The sequence below is a fragment of the Triticum aestivum genome, chromosome 7B (genome assembly GCF_018294505.1).
Source record: "Triticum aestivum cultivar Chinese Spring chromosome 7B, IWGSC CS RefSeq v2.1, whole genome shotgun sequence".
NCBI classification, from domain to species: Eukaryota; Viridiplantae; Streptophyta; class Magnoliopsida; order Poales; family Poaceae; genus Triticum; species Triticum aestivum.
Window position 1 is genome coordinate 719,622,355 of NC_057813.1, and position 20,097 is coordinate 719,642,451.

The window sequence follows — 20,097 nt, forward strand, 5'->3', positions numbered from 1 at the left end:
TTTCTTTTGCTTTTAAAAAAAAATAAAATTAAATTCGGGTAAAAAAACAAACAAACAGAAAAACAACATCAACAAAACAGAAACAGATTGCCAAAACACCGAACTAGAGCTATGGCGGCATCCACTGCAGTCTGGGTGCTGTTGGCCTCCACCCTTTTCTCCAAGCTGAAGACTTCCTGTGCAACTTGCTACATCAGGCCAGCACCTCCGATCTTACAGTACAATTACAGCCCAAGATCGCAATGTTCAACTGACAAAGAAAAAAAAAAATCACTTCGTCGGGCTGAGTTAAACTGCTTTTGCAGTTGAAACATGCGCAGTTCCCAAACACACCATACAAAGCAGTGATGCAATCCACACAGAAACCAACCCCAGCAAAGTTTCATCCCCATGCAACAAACAATTCATCTCCATTTCTAGACAAAGTTCTCGACGAAAAGGCAGAGTTAATCACTCTCCGTACAGCCGCATAAAGATGCTGATTTTGGAAGGAATTTTACACGGGTGCAGAATGAAAGCAAACATAACCATTAGAGCTTTTACTGCCTTACACATGACGCGGCTAGCTAGTGAAAATCAAAACCAGTATCATACTAATAGTTTGGGTGGGACTTACAAATTGGCAAAAGAGATGAGGTTACATGCTTCAGCAGCCGCAGTAAGGCTAGAGTCGAAATGGATACAAAATTCAACGAATAACATACTATTACAATGGAATTGCATATGATGGATTCGGAGGAGAACAGGTTTGCAGATTGTTGACCTGCTATATTGGGTGGATTTCGGTGATCTCATCGTTGCAGCCATCATCCACATTTATTACGACGTTCCCAGAAGCACTAGCTTCCACAGCTTCATCAGGTTTTATGTACGGCTTTGCTGGTTTCTTGTTTATAGCATAGGAATATTTAGTGAGGAGCAGGATGTGGGTAAGAAACTCGCCACCATTGCTCAACTGCCTGGCGTGGAATCCCCCGGATGCATTGGTTGCTGCGTGGCACAACATCTCCACCCACACTGTTCCAATTATCGGCATCATGTGTGCGAGACCCAACTCCAGCTCCATGTTGAGCATTGCATGAGCAAGGGTGCATGCTTTCACCAGCACAGCGTCCCCCCGGTGATCATCCCAACTGGGATGCGTCAAGTCACCATATAGTTCTTCTATATACTTAAGACGTTCCGCGAGGACACCATCTGGTTCGTCCTTAAGATGCCTGCTCCCTTTATTGTAGTCCAGAATTACCTGGTGAGAATCAACCACATTAGGTTCTGGATGGCGGCATGCATCGCTCTGATGTAGAGGCCGGGGGTAATCCTCTTCAAAAGAAAAAATAGGTCTGTTCAAGCCTTCCTCCTTTTCAAAAGAATAAACAGGTCTGCTCAAGCCTTCCATATGCAAACCGTAACAGAGGCCGGTTTCCTCGAACATGTCCTTAGCAGCTGCTTTGATGGGCAGAATGTCACGGTGCTCGATGAGGAGGTACATCATGTAATCAGAGAGAGTATTCACTGCTTCAGCCATGTCCTTGTCGACCAGCTTCGATTTGACGGCAGGGTTATTGAGGAAGGTGCTTGTTGCTATATGCCAAATAAGCACACTCTTGTGAAATCCATAACTCAGGCTCCAATCAAGCTGTTTGATCTGGGCGACGCCGCTGAACCTGCGAGCCCAGTTCCCACTCCGGATGTCCACTTCTTCAATTCGTACCATATGACTCTTGTCACCTCGGAGCAAGCCCCATACAAACTCCTTCACGGCAGGAGAAAGCTTGGCATGTTTGGTGCAGCGAACTTTGTGCCACAAGTCCCGGAGACCAATCAAGCGGGCCATTCTAACCTTGAGGTCCATCTTTCTGCTGTGAACACAGAAGGATATGAAGTCAAATTGCCCGACGGAATTGGACCACCTTCCATCCTTGACCACGAGGATGTGGTAACGTGCGAAAAGAACTGCATTGGCCAGCCACTTCCACTTGCCGCGTCTCAAGCTGGCACATGTCCAGGTCGATCCAATCGCCTTCAAAATGGATGCCATCTCTAGTGCACAAGCTCCGCCCAGAAGAGCAAAAGTGATAACAATGTCGGGTGTGCTGTACCAGTCTCTCTTGCTTTTTGTGAAGACCACAAGAGTGGCGAAGCAAGAGACAAGTGAAATGGCACGGATGCAGTGGCCATACCCTGTGTGGATCACTTCTGCCTTGGTGTACATCATGTCGTACATCAGGGCGAGCTGCACCTCTATTTTCTTGAACATCTCCCCAATATGACTCTTCTCCTTTGCCAATGCATCTTTGCTCTGGTCGCTTTCCCATTGATGTTCTCGTGCAAGACCCTTCTTTAGTAGGGCAATGCGGTGATTATCCCAATCTATGGACGCCTCATTCCTGTCTATGATTAAAGGCTTGACAAGTACTTGGCGCAACACGTGTGCTGTCATCACAATAAATACATCAGTTCTAAATTGTTTGTTTTTGGTGAAGCAGTCTCCTTCTTCCCCTTCTTCTATTTCGACCGTTTTTTCTACCCACGGACTCTTCAGATGCGGAATCGACAGCACCATCTTTGCTCTTCGGGCTCTTTTCATTGCTTGGGCAAATGTGCTCCTGGTGTTGGTGTCACTAGGCTTTTTTGTGAGGGTGTCACTAGGCTCATATGCGCGGACGTCAACATGCTTCTTTGTGAAATACTTATGACGAATACGATAAATCCACCGGCGAAAAGTATGAAGTCGTCGCTTTCGCCTTCCTATGTAAGGGGAACCACCCTTGCTTGCAAGCTTCAGCGCCCATATCCTCTCGCTATACTTGAAAACTCCGGCGGCAAAAACAAGCATAGCGGTATGGACAAAGGTCACCCCACCCGCAACGATGTACTTGTAGAGCACATATGCAGTACAAGCAACCTGCACAAACATGTTTAGCAGGTGACGCAGCCAGAGTTCATTGTCCTCCAGGGCGTACGCGGTGATGGTGTCCTGGCCGCCGAGGTGCAGCAGGAGAAACGGCGCCCAGAACGCCACCAGCTGGTGCTCGCTGGATGATTTTTTCGACAATGACGAGGACATGTGCCCCAGGGCGTATGTTGCAACGACATCAGCAAGCAGATATACCAGCCAGAGGAGGACCCTGAGAACAGATGATACATTGTAGCGGCGGATCCGAGCAAAGAAGAAGAGGATAACCTGCAGACTGAAGCTGGCAGCAACAACAGTTTGGATCTCCCACTCATTCCACAGTTCCAGCCAAGATGGCAACGGCGCTACAGCTCCATCCATTGATGCGCCAACCTGCAAGCAAGAAGCGTAACTATATCTCCATATACACAACTAAAATGTCACGATATACAGTACGCGGGTTAATGTATGAATGCATACCTGTGACTGAGCAGGTTAACATAAGCTGCCAGATATGAAGGTAGATAATTTAGCTTATGGTAGCAAAGCAGAACCACAGCAAAATGGTTTGGTCCGGGAGGGAAAGCTTGAGAGAGGTAGAAGACGAATGGAGGGATGGAGCGTATGCATCTATTTTCAACGCTCTCTCACATGGGTCTCAAATCTACGATCTCGTACATGTACATGTGAGCCAGCGTATTCCAGTCCAAAACCCGATAACCAAGTTGACATACAAAAATGATGACTGAAGGACACATACACACGGCAGATGAGTTTACTTCATTTCAAAAATGGACCCTATGTTTTTTGTTTATTTGGTCATTCCATATTCTAAGGCGTACAAGTTAATGGCAATGATCAATCACAGAAGGAAAAAAAAGATAAATTAAATGCATCCATCAGAAACCGGGTTTCTAAATCAAGACAACAACCGCAGCAAGTGTGCATATATACTATGCACTCCTATTATCTCTAATAGCAACTTGATTGGGCTGTGGGGACAGCAAAGCATATTTTGGCGTACTATACCTACATGCATGCACTTGAAATCTTTTGTCAAAATATACGTCGTTTTTTGTGCTATGAGCGGAGCCTATATGAAAAACAAAATAGCGTGCTGCCAATGACACCTTATTTCATCTTGACTTGACTTAGGGGCAGAATACGTTTTCAGACGGAAAAAAGAAATTGAAGAAACAATGGGAAAGCTGTCATTTGTTGCTAAATCAAGAATGAAAATGGGGGACATGTACACATAACAGATGAGTTTGCTCCATTTTAGAAAAGGACTTCGATCCTACGGATTTATTTACTTGGTCCTTCCATATTCTATGGCGTGCATCCATAACCAAGTTGATTGCTACGCTAAATCTTGAAGAAGAAAAAAAGGATCGATTAAATACATCCATCAGAAGCGGGGTTTTTGAATGGCTAGTTGAAGATAAGACATCGGAAGTCGGGTTGCATCAAGTGTGCATATATGATGTACTCCTATTATTTCTAATGGCAACTTGATTATGGACTGTTGGGACTGTAATATGATGGATATGACCTGTACTAGCTCCATCTGAAACCCATGAGAGCATTGAAGATAGGACATGACCCCAATGAGTTTACAACCCGACTTCCGATGCCTTACTTTCATAGCCGGTAGCAAATTCATTTTTTTCGATAAAGGGTGGATTTTATTGACTCAAAATGAAGCATCAAGAAGATACAAACACAATAAGCACACATCCGGCCTCTGCATAGCTAGGATGCACACAGCCAACACGAACGCACGCACACAGAAACACGCCGACAAATAGCAAAGTCAAAGCTATGCATAGGCGAGGGAAAAAGAAAAAAGCCCCAAAGCGATCACATCACAATCGGCAAACTATAACAATGACCATATTCTATGGCGTGCAAGTTGATTGTTACGATAAATCATAAAGAAAAAAAGGATCAATTAAATAAATCCATTGGAAGCCGGGTTTTTAGATGAGTAGTTGAAGATAAGGCATCGGAAGTCGGGTTGTATCAAGTGTGCATACACTAGTAGAAAAGGAGGCATTTGTCCCGGTTCGTAAGGGCCTTTAGTCCGGGTTCTTGAACCGGGACTAAAGGGTCGTTACTAATGCCTCCCCCCTTTAGTCCCGGTTCTAACACGAACCGGGACAGATGTGCCTCCACGTGGCCGGTGCGCCGAGCCCAGGCAGGAGGGCCTTTGGTCCCGGTTGGTGGCACCAACCGGGACCAAAAGGCATCCACGCGTCAGCATTTCAGTGGCCGTGGTTTTTGTTTTTTTGAAAGGGGGGGGGGGGGTTGGGGGGTTAATTTAGGTGTCTAATATATTGTGTTAGCTAGCTAATTAATAGAGAGAAGTATCCTCTCTTATGTCCGTGCTTGGTCGACGCTACGTACTGTACATAGAGAGGCCCTGATGTAGGGTGGAACCCTATATCGTCGATCTTTCACGTTTGGAGTGGATCCTACGGGGAATCACGAAGAACACGCGGAAGCACAACGGGAAACACAGGGGAAAACGAGAGAGAATCACTCAACCAACAAGGAATCGATCACACAAGTGCTAGATCACCACACACATAAGAGATGCATATGATCCACAATCAACAAAGGTAAGGATACAAAGGACAGTTCATCTCCTAACGGAGGTCTTGAATCCACGAGGGGATCTTCCCACGATGGGGGTCTTGAATCCGCTTGGGGGATCTTCTCCGAAGAGGTCCTGAACTCCGAGGAGAAGTATCCAAGTGGATGAGCAAAGGCTCTCTCACAAATATGAGCTAATCCAATGCTAACCCTCAAAGTGGGGAGTGGGAGGTCTATTTATAGTGCTAAGCCACGAAGGGGTAAGTGAGGGGCGAAGGGGTACACGGGCTTCGGCCCAAGTCACGCACGCAGGCGGGGTCCGGATGATCCGGATGGTGGCCCTGATGATCCGGGTGTCGGGGGTCCGGATGATCCGGGTGACTGTCCGGATGATCCGGCTTCGTCGAGTAGCTTCGGGTGTCTTCGGGCACGTTAGCCGGATCGTCCGGGTGGTCGTTCGGATCGTCCGGGCTCGGTCCGGATCGTCCGGCTGGGTGTCCGGATGATCTGGGCAAGTCCTGTCTTGCTCCATTTTTCTTCTTCCTTCTCCTCTTCCATGCTTCTGCGCACGCTCGGCCTTGCTCCTTGGGTTCTCCATGGTCTCCTCGGGTGTACCTGAGTATGCACAAGGTCCGCGCTTGAAGTAGCAACCATGTCTCACGTGAGGAAAGTGAAGGTTTAGAGAGGATCGAGTTCACCTTGTGTCCAATGGCGTATGCTCGAGGTCTCGTCATATGTCCTCTTGGGGCTCGGAGAGTAGTCGGAGTGTACATGGGGATGAACGTGGGATGCTCCGCATCATCTCCCCCCCCCCTTGTAAAAGATCCGACCTTGGATCGTGATCCTCATCACCATGGAAACGGTTGTCGTGGACGGACATGTAGTGGGACGTAGGTGAAGGCCTGGCGGAATCCAAGTACTCCAAGTTGTCTCCGGTGTGTGGTACATGCAAAATGAGCAAACACAAAGTACACTTGGAAATACAATGGTTAGCGCACACAAAGTGTCCATCATGTAAGAATGAGTCCGTGCGGCAAGATTGGTCGTGACAAAACGCATGAAGCTTATCAAGATGATCTAGAATGAGATGCAAAGCATTCATGGGAGGAAATGCAATCAGTGTGCACACAAATGTGTTGTAAATATGATCAATGCAACCATGGTGCAAAATGATGTCATAGTGAGACGGTTTATCAATAGCATGAATATGGCAACAGATGCTCAATATGTGAATATTATCATGCAATTGATGGTGGGCAATATGATCATGATGTATGAATATGCCATCAAGGAAGATCACAACAAATTTGCTAAGGAAGTGAACAAGCTCATATATCATGGATGACATGGTAATACAAGATGCAACAAGGCAATCATAATGTGAGTCAATCCATGCATAGTGTGCAAACTTGTGGTGAGTATGATATGTCCATCAAGCATGACATGTATGAGCACAATCAACAAATATGGAGGTGTTGGTGTACCAAAGCTCGATGTCGAGGCATGGGTGGAAGACCGAAGGTGCATCCAATAAGTGCGAGCGCTCCTCAATGTGAAGGTCCATGTAGCCAATCTCCAATGTCGTTCCTCCGTTCACGAGATGTATCATGTAGACAACAAGAAGGAAACAACAATGAAAGAGTGACCCATCCAATATGCGTAATTGAGGATGGCTCAAAGAGAAGGAGTTCACCTTTAAGAGTGACACAAGGATGATGTAGTTGCGCATCTTGTATGCCTTCACATAACCAATATGCCGCGTGATGGTACCGCCTTGTGAATCCTTCAAAATGAAAGAACATGACAAACACTCGGAAAAACAAATGAGGTTAGCAGAAGTGCAAAACCTATCATTCGTGTGGTAAGATACCCAACAAGTGTATGCGTCATGCTCATCATAAGAATGGACAAGGGAGCATTTCATAGTATGAAGGCTTATGATGTAAGAACAACCAAATACAAGAGGCTCAATCAAACAATCATGCATCACAAGTAAAGTGTCCAAGTCTCCAAGATCAATAAGCATAGCAAGTTGGTACTCAATACAAGGTGATATGAGAGATGCAACTAATGGAGACAAGAGGCAATGATTATGACAAATCAAGTGAGAGGCATGAGCATATATGTCATCAACCCAAGAAAGCAAGTGATAGTGGAACATGGGTGATGCAACCAAGCAAGCAATCATAGCAATCACGTCAAGCAAGCTAGTAGTGCGAAGATGCAACATACTAGAAGGAATCATGGCAAGCATGTCATGTGTGAAAATAGTGGGCATGAATAATGGACATGACATAGCACAAACATGAAAGCAAGATATGAGCAAAATATCATCAATGTATTGGCGAGAGACCATATGTGAATAGCAATGGGGCATCATGACTCTCCCAACACAACAATCAACAATAGCATGGGGCACATGATAAACATGGCAAAAGCAACAAGGATCTCCACCAAGCATGCAAATACACATAGAAGTATCATAATGGTGAATCATGGGTAGATGCAAGCAAGGGTCACAATTGCATGGCAAATGCATAGAAGCAAGTATAACATGCAAAGTGAAGACGGGAAAATGAGCATAAGGTGACAAGTGGTAGATAGCCCATAGCCGTGTGAGAGCCAAGTAAAAGAGATGCACATAGTCTATGCGCGAAGGGAACGGTGGTAAGGATTGTCCACGGGATCCCAAGTCATCGTTGCTCTCAAGAGCTCGTTTCGTCAACTCTTGGGATTGAGAGGTTGACGAGTATACATGAGTACCTACACAAAACAAAGACAAAGAGAAAATTGTGTGTGCATGGTATATGTACACATCATCCATCATGATGCGCACATGCTTGTGTCGGTTAGCACAAAATAGCCAATGCTCAAATAAATGAGATGCGTGATATAGAAACATGTCATCCATCATGATAGGTTTGTTATTATGTATGGCATAATGGAGACTCAAATTGTGTAATGCATCACGAGAAATATCTAGAGCATTGTTATTCATGGAATGCATATGGTGCAAGCAATCATGGAAATCATGCAAAGGATGGGATGAATCAAAATCTCCTAATATGCATGAGGAAGCTATGGAGGTCTCCTCATGAGCATTAATGGAAACATCACATGGAGAATATTGACAACATCCAAAACAATGCATATTTGGTTCAATGTGATCATGGCATGGCATAGTAGATGAATTGCACAAATCATGTAAAGGAAGCATGGCAATATCATCACAAGAGAAGCAAAAGCCAATGACCATCATCTCGTCATCTATGCCATAAGTGCAAATGGGATTGATCTTAATGGGGCATGCATAGTTACTATGTTGAGATTGAAATGAAGCAATATGGGAGATCTCACTCATAGCATATGACAAGTTCAATGGATTGTCAAGTATAATGTGACCAATAGAATTTTCACAAGTTATCCTATGGAGCATAGCATCACAACTAGGAAACTCAACATGCTCATCATCATATTCATCATAAATAGGTAAGTCAAGGCATGAAGAAGTTTCACTAGCATGAAGCACGAGAATAGGTGGGTCAACATCATGGGGGTAATCATTGTCAAGAGCGTCCACTAGTGGGACAAGAGAAGAACCATCACCTATGTTACCTTTGGAGCGTCGCTCATGTGTTGTAGGTGAGGTGTTGAAGATCGTTTCGTTGTCATCTTCATGTTGATGGAACCATGTGGGGGGTGTATCATCGTCCACCATGGCCATCGGTGTTTCCATTGGAGGGATGGACTCGTCGAGGATAGGCGTGTCGTCATGTAGGAGACCTAGAACCAAAGAAGAAAACACACTAGGAGTAGAGGTTAAGTCGTTAGAAATCATAGTGGCCTCACATGTCGTGTCAACTACCTCACTCTCTAAGTGTTGTGGCTCACTCACTCCCTCAAGGGTGCTCTCACTCATATGGTTGGTGGAGTCACTCAAATGGCGCTCAACCTCACATAGGATGTGCGGCATGCTCTCATGTGTGGGGCTAGTGGTGGTCACACTCATCCTCTCATAGCAAATGCTCTCAATGTCACGTATGGTGGAGTCACTCATGTCACTCATGTGGTGGTGGCTCTCCTCACATGGCACTTTGGGCATCTCTTCATATGTGGGTGTCGGAGAGGTGTAGGTGCAAATGTCTCCATGCGTGGTCGCGTAGCTTGACTCGGAGTATGAGTCTAATATGGGCACCGTCTTCATGTTGTTGAAGAGGTTCGCGCTCATAGTTGTGGTCGAAGGGGATGGCCCTTGCTCGACCTTCTTGTCACCGTCTTGGTGTTGAAGGCCCATATGATGTGGCACCTCGTAGCTCGTCTCCATGACCGAAGGGAATTTCCCATGCTCGGCCATCTTCCTTGGGGGGCTTCCGAAGATGGAAGTGTCACCCTCTCTTGTAGGTGGTCGCCTTGGACTTGATGAAGTCGTTGTAGGCGTACTCGTGGGAAGTAGGCGAAGATGACGTACGTCCAAAGGCGAAGATGCCTTGATAGCACTTGGCGAAGATGCCAAAGTGGTTGTTGTAGCCGTAACACCGTCTTGGTGGTGGTCGTCTCGCGGTCTTCTCTTGTGCTTATGAAGCTTGGACTTGGCGTGTTGGTACTTGTGCATTTGCTCTTGTGGAGCATCTTCATGATGATGGTGTCGTTGTCGCGCTTGAGCTCGAAGGCGTTCGTCGTCGTCGTGCACATGATGCTTGGAGGTGACTTGCCCTTCATGACGATGTTGATCACGAACGTGATGGTGGTCGCCATGTAGATGTGGACGAGGACGATTTGCACTTGCATCTTTTTCGCGCTCCGAAGACTTGTGGCTTGAACGTCGTCGTCTTGAGGATGATGAAGTGGAAGAAGACTTGATCAAGGCCCGAATCTCTTCCATCCTCGCATCTTGCTCCTCCTTTTGTGCGGCAAGCTTGTTGTCGATGTAGTCCCTTTTCCTTGCTTCGGAGTGATGAATGTCGATGGAGATGTTCTCGATGCGCTCTCGCAATCTTGATTGTGTGCCTTGCACTTGTCGTTGTAGATCGAAGATAGACGCTTTGGTTATGTAGTTGTTCACGCCGTCGTTGTTGTCGAGGACCGGAGAGGAAATGCCTTGCCTATCCATCACAAGACTCGAGCAAATATGAGTGGGAGAAAGAGAAGAACTTATACCAATGTACCTTGACCGATGTTGACAATGAATCAAGTTCACTCAAATGCGGACAATGAAATAGCACTATTGGTACCAATCCTTGTCGGTTCTCACACCTACACAAGTAAAGCTTATAGTGGAGCTCGGTGAGGATAGTGGCACAAAAATTTAATGCAAAATGTTAGCAAGAGTCAATAATGTTGAAAGAGATTCACAAATTCGCAAGTGAAACAAGTAGACCAATAGCAATATGGAAGGCACACGGAAACGCACACACGGATAGATAAATGGGGTCGTGCAACCAAGGAATGAGCACAAAATGTGGAATCCACGGAAAACGCTCGTGTTGCACAACTCAAGAGAGACGCTAGCACGATTGCTCAATAGGCGGATACGACACTTGTGCACAACCTATAAGATGCAAAATGGATAAACTTCTATCCCAAGTATGCTATGTATGTATGGTTCCCGGTGTTTCTCTCAAGATGATCCAAGATGATCGGATATGACAATCTTATATGCAATGTGGTATGATGCTATGGCACTTGCTTACAAGCTTCTTTGCTCTCTTTCTCTTTTGCTTAAAAGCTTTATTTCTTTTTTTCTCTATGGCCACTTTGCACAATGCACAAACCAAGATAGCAATTGTGTATATGCGGGAACAAACTTGTGACACAAGATATGATAGCAATATATGCACCACGATGATATGGTATGTATGCTATGGGAAGTATAGATCACTAATGTGCACAAGTAACGTTGCCGGCAATACTCAAATGGCTAGTCTCGATAGGCAAGTAACGCAAAAGTAAGGCTAGGGGTTAACAATGCAATAGCAAGGGAATATACAATGGAGGGATACCACGATACCAAGATGATATGGAGGTTACCGTCCGGCGATGATGAGTAGCGGTGTTCTTGATGTAAATACCAAGATGATGGAGTCTCGTCCCTAAGTAGCCGAAACACCTTAGGAAATGGAAAAACCGCGAACTCAAAATCTCACACGTCAAATGTCAAAATGGTGGTAGCGGAGAGCGGTGGTGGTGTTGCACTAGGCAATGCGGAAGTGGAATGATGGGCTATACACGAGTCGGAGTTGAAGTTGCCGTCCCTAAGTAGCCGAAACACCTTAGGTGACACAAGCCGCAACTCAAACAAGCTCAAACAAAATTGGGTTAGGTTGGGTTGGTGGAAGTGTATGATGGGCAAGGTTATGTGGAAGTGGTGGTGGTGGTTGATGAAGAAGTAATCGTCCCTAAGTAGCCGAAACACCTTAGGAGACTCTAATCACAACTCATACAACCACATATGCAATGGGGAACAAAATGGGTTAGGTTGCGGAAGTCGGTGGTGGCTATGCGGATGATATGGTGGAAGCCCTAGGCAAAGATGCCAAAATCCCAAAAATTTGATGGTGTCAAATGGTGTTGGTGGTATTTTTGTGGGATGGGGAATGTCAATAGCTTCCAAACGAGCTAAAGAACGTCAAAACGGACTCCGGATGAATTAGTTATGACCAAAACAAAATTTCAGCCGTGTCAGTTTCAGGGTTAACCGGACATCCGAGAGGAGGTCCGGATGATCCGGGCTAGGTCCGGATGATCCGGGTGTACATCCGGATGATCCGGGTTCGTCAGCTCTGGTTCTGTTTTCTGGGTGCGTGGGTTATCCGGACGTCCGGCAGAGGGTCCAGCTGATCCGGGAGATGTCCGGATGATCCGGGAGAAGGTCTGGATGATCCGGGTAGGTCAAACTGCTCGGGATTTCCTCTCGGGGACGAATTTTTGGGCGGAATTTGGGGATTTTAGGGTCAAAATTGACGAGATTTCGTGGATGGAAGCTGGGGAAACTTGGGGAAATGCTAGATCCACTTGAAACCAAGCAAATCCACGGATCAAAATCAACAAAACATCATCAAAACTAACAAATCACAAAAAAAATTGGGGGTTATTTTTGGTGGGGATTTTCGGATTTAGGACGAAAACAACAAAATCAAGCTAGAAAAAGAGGGGTAGGGGCTCCAAAAACGTGATCAACGTGGCTCATGATACCATGATGATGTAGGGTGGAACCCTATAGAGTCGATCTTTCACGTTTGGAGTGGATCCTACGGGGAGACACGAAGAACGAGCGGAAGAACACGAGGAAATCACGGGGAGGAACGAGGGAAAACACTCAACCAACAAGGAATCGGTCACACAAGTGCTAGATCGAAGAACACAAAGAGATACACGAGATCCAAAGTCAACAAAGGTAAGGATACAAAAGTAACCGATCTTCTCCGTGAGGAGGCCTTGAATCCACAAAGGGATCTTCCCATGAGGGGGTCTTGAATCCGATAGGATCTACTCCGAAGAGGCCGCGGTCTCTCACGAGGAGGAGATCCGATGGATGAGCGAGGCTCTATCTCTAACTTGAGCTAAATCAACGCTAACCCTCAAAGTGGGGAGGAGGAGGTCTATTTATAGTGCTAAGCCACGAAGGGGTAAGTGAGGGGCGAAGGGGTACACGGGCCTCGGCCCAAGTCATGCGCGCAGGCAAGGTCCGGATGATCCGGAAGGTGGCCCAGATGATCCGGGCGTCGGGGGTCCGGATGATCCGGATGGAGTCCGGGATGATCCGGCTTCGGTGGAAGCCTTCGGGTGTCTTCGGCGCAGTTACCCGGACGATCCGGAGGGGGGCCCGGATGATCCGGCTGGGTCCGAATGATCCGGATGGCAGTCCGGATGTCCGGGCTAGCTTCAGCCGCAGCTCCGTCTTCTTCTCCTTTCTTCCGTCTTCTCTTCCATGCTTGGCCTTGATCCTTGGATTCTCCATGATCATCTCGATTGTAACTGAGTATATGCAAGGTCCATGCATGAGGTAGTAGCCATGTCTCACATGCGGAAAGGGACGGTTCGAAGAGGAGTGAATTCACCTTGTGTCCAATGGCGCATCGTCGAGGTCTCATCTTATGTATCCTTAGGGCTTGGGGAGTAGTCGGAGTGTACATGGGGATGAACGTGGGATGCTCCGCATCAACAAATTTCAGCCGTGTCAGTTTCAGGGTTAACCGAACATCCGGGAGGAGGTCCGGATGATCCGGGCTAGGTCCGGATGATCCGGGTGTACATCCGGATGATCCGGGTTCGTCAGCTCCGGTTCTGTTTTCTGGGTGCGTGGGTTATCCGGACGTCTGGGAGAGGGTCCAGCTGATCCGGGAGATGTCCGGATGATCCGGGAGAAGGTCCGGATGATCCGGGTAGGTCAAACTGCTCGGGATTTCCTCTCGGGGACGAATTTTTGGGCGGAATTTGGGGATTTTGGGGTCAAAATTGACGAGATTTCGTGGATGGAAGCTGGGGAAACTTGGGGAAATGCTAGATCCACTTGAAACCAAGCAAATCCACGGATCAAAATCAACAAAACATCATCAAAACTAACAAATCACAAAAAAAATTGGGGGTTATTTTTGGTGGGGATTTTCGTATTTAGGACGAAAACAACAAAATCAAGCTAGAAAAAGAGGGGTAGGGGCTCCAAAAACGTGATCAACGTGGCTCATGATACCATGATGATGTAGGGTGGAACCCTATAGAGTCGATCTTTCACGTTTGGAGTGGATCCTACGGGGAGACACGAAGAACGAGCGGAAGAACACGAGGAAATCACGGGGAGGAACGAGGGAAAACACTCAACCAACAAGGAATCGGTCACACAAGTGCTAGATCGAAGAACACAAAGAGATACACGGGGGAAAACGAGAGAGAATCACTCAACCAACAAGGAATCGATCACACAAGTGCTAGATCACCACACACATAAGAGATGCATATGATCCACAATCAACAAAGGTAAGGATACAAAGGACAGTTCATCTCCTAACGGAGGTCTTGAATCCACGAGGGGATCTTCCCACGATGGGGTCTTGAATCCGCTTGGGGGATCTTCTCCGAAGAGGTCCTGAACTCCGAGGAGAAGTATCCAAGTGGATGAGCAAAGGCTCTCTCACAAATATGAGCTAATCCAATGCTAACCCTCAAAGTGGGGAGTGGGAGGTCTATTTATAGTGCTAAGCCACGAAGGGGTAAGTGAGGGGCGAAGGGGTACACGGGCTTCGGCCCAAGTCACGCACGCAGGCGGGGTCCGGATGATCCGGATGGTGGCCCGGATGATCCGGGTGTCGGGGGTCCGGATGATCCGGGTGACTGTCCGGATGATCCGGCTTCGTTGAGCAGCTTCGGGTGTCTTCGGGCACGTTAGCCGGATCGTCCGGGTGGTCGTCCGGATCGTCCGGGCTCGGTCCGGATCGTCCGGCTGGGTGTCCGGATGATCCGGGCAAGTCCTGTCTTGCTCCATTTTTCTTCTTCCTTCTCCTCTTCCATGCTTCTGCGCACGCTCGGCCTTGGTCCTTGGGTTCTCCATGGTCTCTTCGGGTGTACCTGAGTATGCACAAGGTCCGCGCTTGAAGTAGCAACCATGTCTCACGTGAGGAAAGTGAAGGTTTAGAGAGGATCGAGTTCACCTTGTGTCCAATGGCGTATGCTCGAGGTCTCGTCATATGTCCTCTTGGGGCTCGGAGAGTAGTCGGAGTGTACATGGGGATGAACGTGGGATGCTCCGCATCAGGCCCTCGACATGCTAGCTAGTAAGAAAATGAAGGGAACCATTAAGTACAGAAGTTCGTCATGCATACCGAGAGAAGTGATCGATCGACCTCTCCTTCTCTGAGAGATTGGTCGAACAACAAGTTTTCGTATTATCTATCCGACGCTACTGGCTACATACATATACAATATGTAAAATCTCTTACAATCCCCTAGCATTTGAAATCAATTTCCACATGATATTCTCCGGCTTTATTGATGACGTGGTCAAGAAAGAATCCCGCCAATTCCTCTTAAATTGCTTTCATGCGATCTTGTTCTAGGAGTTCATCCCGCATCTACCACGTCTAATTTGAAGAAGGGGGTTAATACATATATGAATGAAACTCAATAGAAATGATGGTGTAATAAAATGAAATTGTGAATATTATTGCTTACGCACTTCATATTGTCTTTTAGAGTAGCCCCGCATATTTTTTAAGGTCGCGTTGTAGATGAACTCGCACACGTAGTATCCACAGAAATCATTCCCTTGTTCCTGCCACAAGCACTTTACGAGAAATAGAGGTCAATCAAACTGATAATGAAGCATTATAAATGGCATTGATGAAAGTACAGCTATAGAATCAACGGGAGATGCACGCAACTAGCTAGCTAGTAGTACTTACTTTCGGGTATGTATATCGCAGCTCCTTCGGCAGTCCCGGAACTTCTGCGGTGAACTGTTTCCAAACCCTGCAAGAAAAAGAAAATAATTATTATTACTTGAGATATCAGGAAATGAACAAAAAGTTGTCGATATGGTGCGATAAATGATCGATTGAACTTACTTGTTGAGCATTTTAGTCATGTCCGCATAGGTTTGGGGATCTTTTCGTCTCGAGTCTAAGACGTTTACTACTCCCCGCTCAAGCTTAATCTCCAGAAGAACATAGTGGAATCTGCACACGCATGCATAACTCATCAATTACATTACTATAACCTCGCTCGAGTAATAAGGGAAACCGAATATGCACACGACAGTAACACTCACTTGAAGTTGTAAGGAAAGAGTATTAAATCTTTGTTTTGATTTTTGATCAACGATTGTAGCAAGTACCCCTCGGCCTCTTCGGCATCCTTTTGAACCAGAAATTCATCTATGATATTTGTGTTAATGAACCCAATATCATACATTTCTTGTTTATTGCACTCGACGATCTTCAATCTGCATAATATAGTGAGGATAATTAATTATAAATACATGCAATGAAAGAGCCAGCTATATATAGAGACTTAATAACAGAAATAGTACTTACAGACAGTAGCAAAAGACCGTTAGTTTATCGAGGGCCTTTTGATTGAAGAACGCGAAGAACTCCTGGAATGGAACAGTCAACAGATCAGTTCCAACGAGGTCGTGCTCCTCTTTAATATTCAGATACAAAGCATTTGTCCCCTCAGACTCTCTGCGGGTTTTCATGTACCAATCATGGAATCTTCGCATCATAGTTGTTAGAGATTTTTCATCTTTGACGAGAGGCTTCCCATACTCGTATCTGTGTTCGTCCACCTCCAAGAAATCTGGAATTTGATTGTCAGGCAGGTAATCTCCAAGATTGCCATAACCAGCCACCGTCCCCGGAGCATTAGCGATGATGGCGCCGCTAGACACATTGAGCGGGGGGCACGATTGCTGTGCTTGTTCACCGAGCTGGGCAATTTTTTTTCCAGCTGCTCGTTCTTTTAACCTTTTATCACTGACAGTACTTCCCGACCGCTGGGCTTCGAGATATGTCTGTTCAGTAATGCGCTCATAGTAGGTTCTCGGCGGAGACTTTGGTGGTTTCCTCAGGGCATCGGTAGTGCGCTTTGCTTTCACCGGATCTACCTTCTCCTCCGGAGGTGGATGTCTCTTTGCTTTCACCCCTTCAAAGAAGTCCTTCATGTGGGCCCGCGCGATCGTCGCGTTTTCCTCCTCAGTCCTCTCGTACGGTAACTTCTCTAGAGGCTTGAGAGGTGGACCGTATCTGTATTGCCTCCCGCCTCTGCTGGCTGTACTGCTAGACGCCAGAGCAGACGGAGCGGCTGTGTCGCCTGTCTTCTTTCATGCTTTCTTACGAGGCGGAGGAGAAGGACTACGACGCGTCGGAGCAGCCGGGGCGGCGGCGGGTCTCTTCCGCCCTTGCTGTCGAGGCGGAGAAGGAGGAGGCCGCTGGCTGCTCGGGCGCGCCGGCGTAGGCAGAGAAGGAGGCGGAGTGCCACCACGCGCCGGAGAAGGAGGAGGCTGCTGGTTTCTCGGGCACGCCGGCGCAGGCGGAGAAGGAGGCGGAGTGCCACCACGCACCGGAGAAGGAGGAGGCTGCTGGCTGCTCGGGCGCGCCGGCGCAGGCGGAGAAGGAGGCGGAGTGCCGCCACGCGCCGGAGAAGGAGGCCCAGTGCCCTGATCGACACTCGCCGGAGGAGGAGGCGGTGGAGGAGACGGAGTTCCCTGACTCGCCGGAGGAGGAGGAGGAGGCGGAGGCGTCCAGTTCGGAAGGTTGATGAACTCCTTCCGCCATAGGCATGGAGTCTTCAGAGCAGAACCCAGCCTAGTCTCCCCTTCACCGGTAGGGTAGTCAAGCTGGAGGTCCTCAAATCCATCCGTTATTTCATCCACCATCACCCTGGCATATCCTTCCGGAATCGGCCGGCAGTGAAAAGTTGCGCCTTGTTCAGTAGGATAAACAGAGCCAACAGCCTCCATGACCTTCAAATTCATCCATCGCGTCATAAGGTGGCAATTTTGAGCCCCCGTGATAGCATCCACGGGATAGCTGGCAGGAGCCGTCAAGACAAGCTCCGGCTGAAGCAGCTCGATGGAAGCCACGCTGCTTCTCCGCTGAGATGGCAGGGTAGCTTCGGGGGAAGCTTCGGCAAGTCGTTTGTTGCGATCTGCTTCTCGTTCCTCTAGCCCCATTACCCTTTCGTGCAGCGCCTGCAGTTGGCTCTGCTCCAGTTTCTTCCTCCTCTCGTGGGTTTTGTAACCCCCTGCGTCCGGAAAACCAACCTTCCACGGAATGGAGCCTGGCGTGCCTCATGTCCATCCAGGGTGCTCAGGATTCCCGAGGGCCATTGTGAGCTCGTCCTTCTCCCTGTCCGGAACGAACGTCCCTTGCTGCGCTGCATGGATATACTGCCGAATCCTTGTGACTGGTGTTTTCAGTTGCTCGTCCGTCCAATGGCACTTCCCTGATACAGGGTCACAAGGTTCCGCCAGCCCCGAAGAACCAAGTCCGACAAAGGTCTGGCCATCTCATTGTCTCCGGTTCGATCCCTTTATCAAGCAGATCATTCTCAGCCTTGGACCACTTAGGCCGGGCTTGCAGGTAGCCACCTAACCCTGTGCGATGGTGAAACTTCTTCTTCGCAGCATTTTGCTTTTTTGTCGCCGACATCTTCTTACTCTTTTCCGATGTCGTGTAGGCCACAAATGCGGGCCAGTGATCTCTGATCTTCTCATATTTGCCGATGAATTCTGGTGTCTCTTCTTTGGCGACAAACTTTTTCAGCTCTTTCCTCCACCTCCTGAATAGGCCTGCCATCTTCTTAAGAGCACAAGACTTGATTAATTGCTCTTTAACTGGCTTCTCCGGATCCTCCTCTGGCGGTAGGGTGAAATTTGCCTTCAGCTCAGTCCAAAGATCATCTTTCTGCTTATCATTGACATAAGACACCTGAGGGTCTTCCTCCTTAGGCTTATACCATTGATGGATGCTGATCGGGATCTTGTCCCTAACAAGAACCCCGCACTGAGCAACAAATGTGTTCTTTGTCCGGATGGGTTCAATCGGTTCACCATCGCGCGCGATTGCTGTGATCTCAAACTTTTCATCCGAGCTCAACTTTTTCTCCGGGCCTCGTCTCCTTACCGAAGTTGTGCTCGATCCGGAGGGCTAGAAAAAGGAAGAAAGACAAGAGTTAATTAATATGTGTACATATTCCAAAACAATGAGTGCATCAATTAACTAGTCAGCACAGGCTTAACTAATATATATATATACCTGGCCGGACTCGGTTCGGTCACCGGAGCAGTCAGCACGGTCTCCTTCTTGTACCTCCATTGGGTCATCACTGGAGCCATCATGAACATAGCCCTCTTATTGTACCGGCATTAATGGGCCGGAGCCATCATGAACATAGCCCTCTTCTTGTACCGGCATTAATGGGCCGGAGCCATCATGAACATAGCCCTCTTCTTGTACCGGCATTAATGGGCCGGAGCCATCATGAACATAGCCCTCTTCTTCACCCAGTCCTTCCTGACCAACGATGTCGTTGAAAAATGACGCAACGACAGCAGTTCCTTCTGCAATTATCTCCCCCAACATCGCTCCTGTTGTTTCGTCTCGGTAGTGCTCCATAGTTTCTGAAAATATTTACAACATGTCAATTATTATTCAAACATGGTACATATGGATATATATTAGTGGAAAACGTAGAACTAGCTAGCTAATCGCAATAAGGAATCATGTTAGTGGCCTCGATGCTGCTTCTCTAAGGTTTGGGGTGGCCTAGACAACGCTTCAAGGGTTTGGGGTGGCCTCGACACAACGCTTCAAGGGTTTGGGGTGGCCTCGACGAGAATGCTCTTTTAACTTGGTAAATTTGGGTGGCCTCAAGAGAGTTTGTCGGGTAGGGGCGCAGCGGGAGGGGGTAGGAGACCAACATCGTTTTTTCTCTAGGGTTTAGGTGTCCTCGAGAGTTTTGGTCGAGCGAGAGGGCCGAGGGGGAGGGGGGGTATATCGACAACGACAGAGGAGAAGATCAAAGAAAAAAAAGAAGAAAAATAAAGAGGAGAAGAAGAAAGGAATAGAGGAGAAGAAGAAAAAACAGAAAATATTCTATTTTTTCTTCGTCTC

At 47.4% G+C, this 20,097-nt stretch overlaps 1 protein-coding gene across 1 annotated transcript; it reads right to left on the reverse strand.

The window, feature by feature from the left end:
• Nucleotides 1–589: 589 nt before the first annotated feature.
• LOC123163091 (uncharacterized) lies at nt 590–3,535 on the reverse strand. The gene is made up of 2 exons (XM_044580849.1): nt 3,377–3,535; nt 590–3,289 (listed from the first exon to the last, which is right to left on the reverse strand). Exon 2 carries the CDS (start codon nt 3,275–3,277, stop codon nt 767–769), a length of 2,511 nt encoding a protein of 836 aa, XP_044436784.1. The 5' UTR covers nt 3,278–3,289; nt 3,377–3,535; the 3' UTR covers nt 590–766.
• Between the last annotated feature and the right edge of the window lie 16,562 nt (nt 3,536–20,097).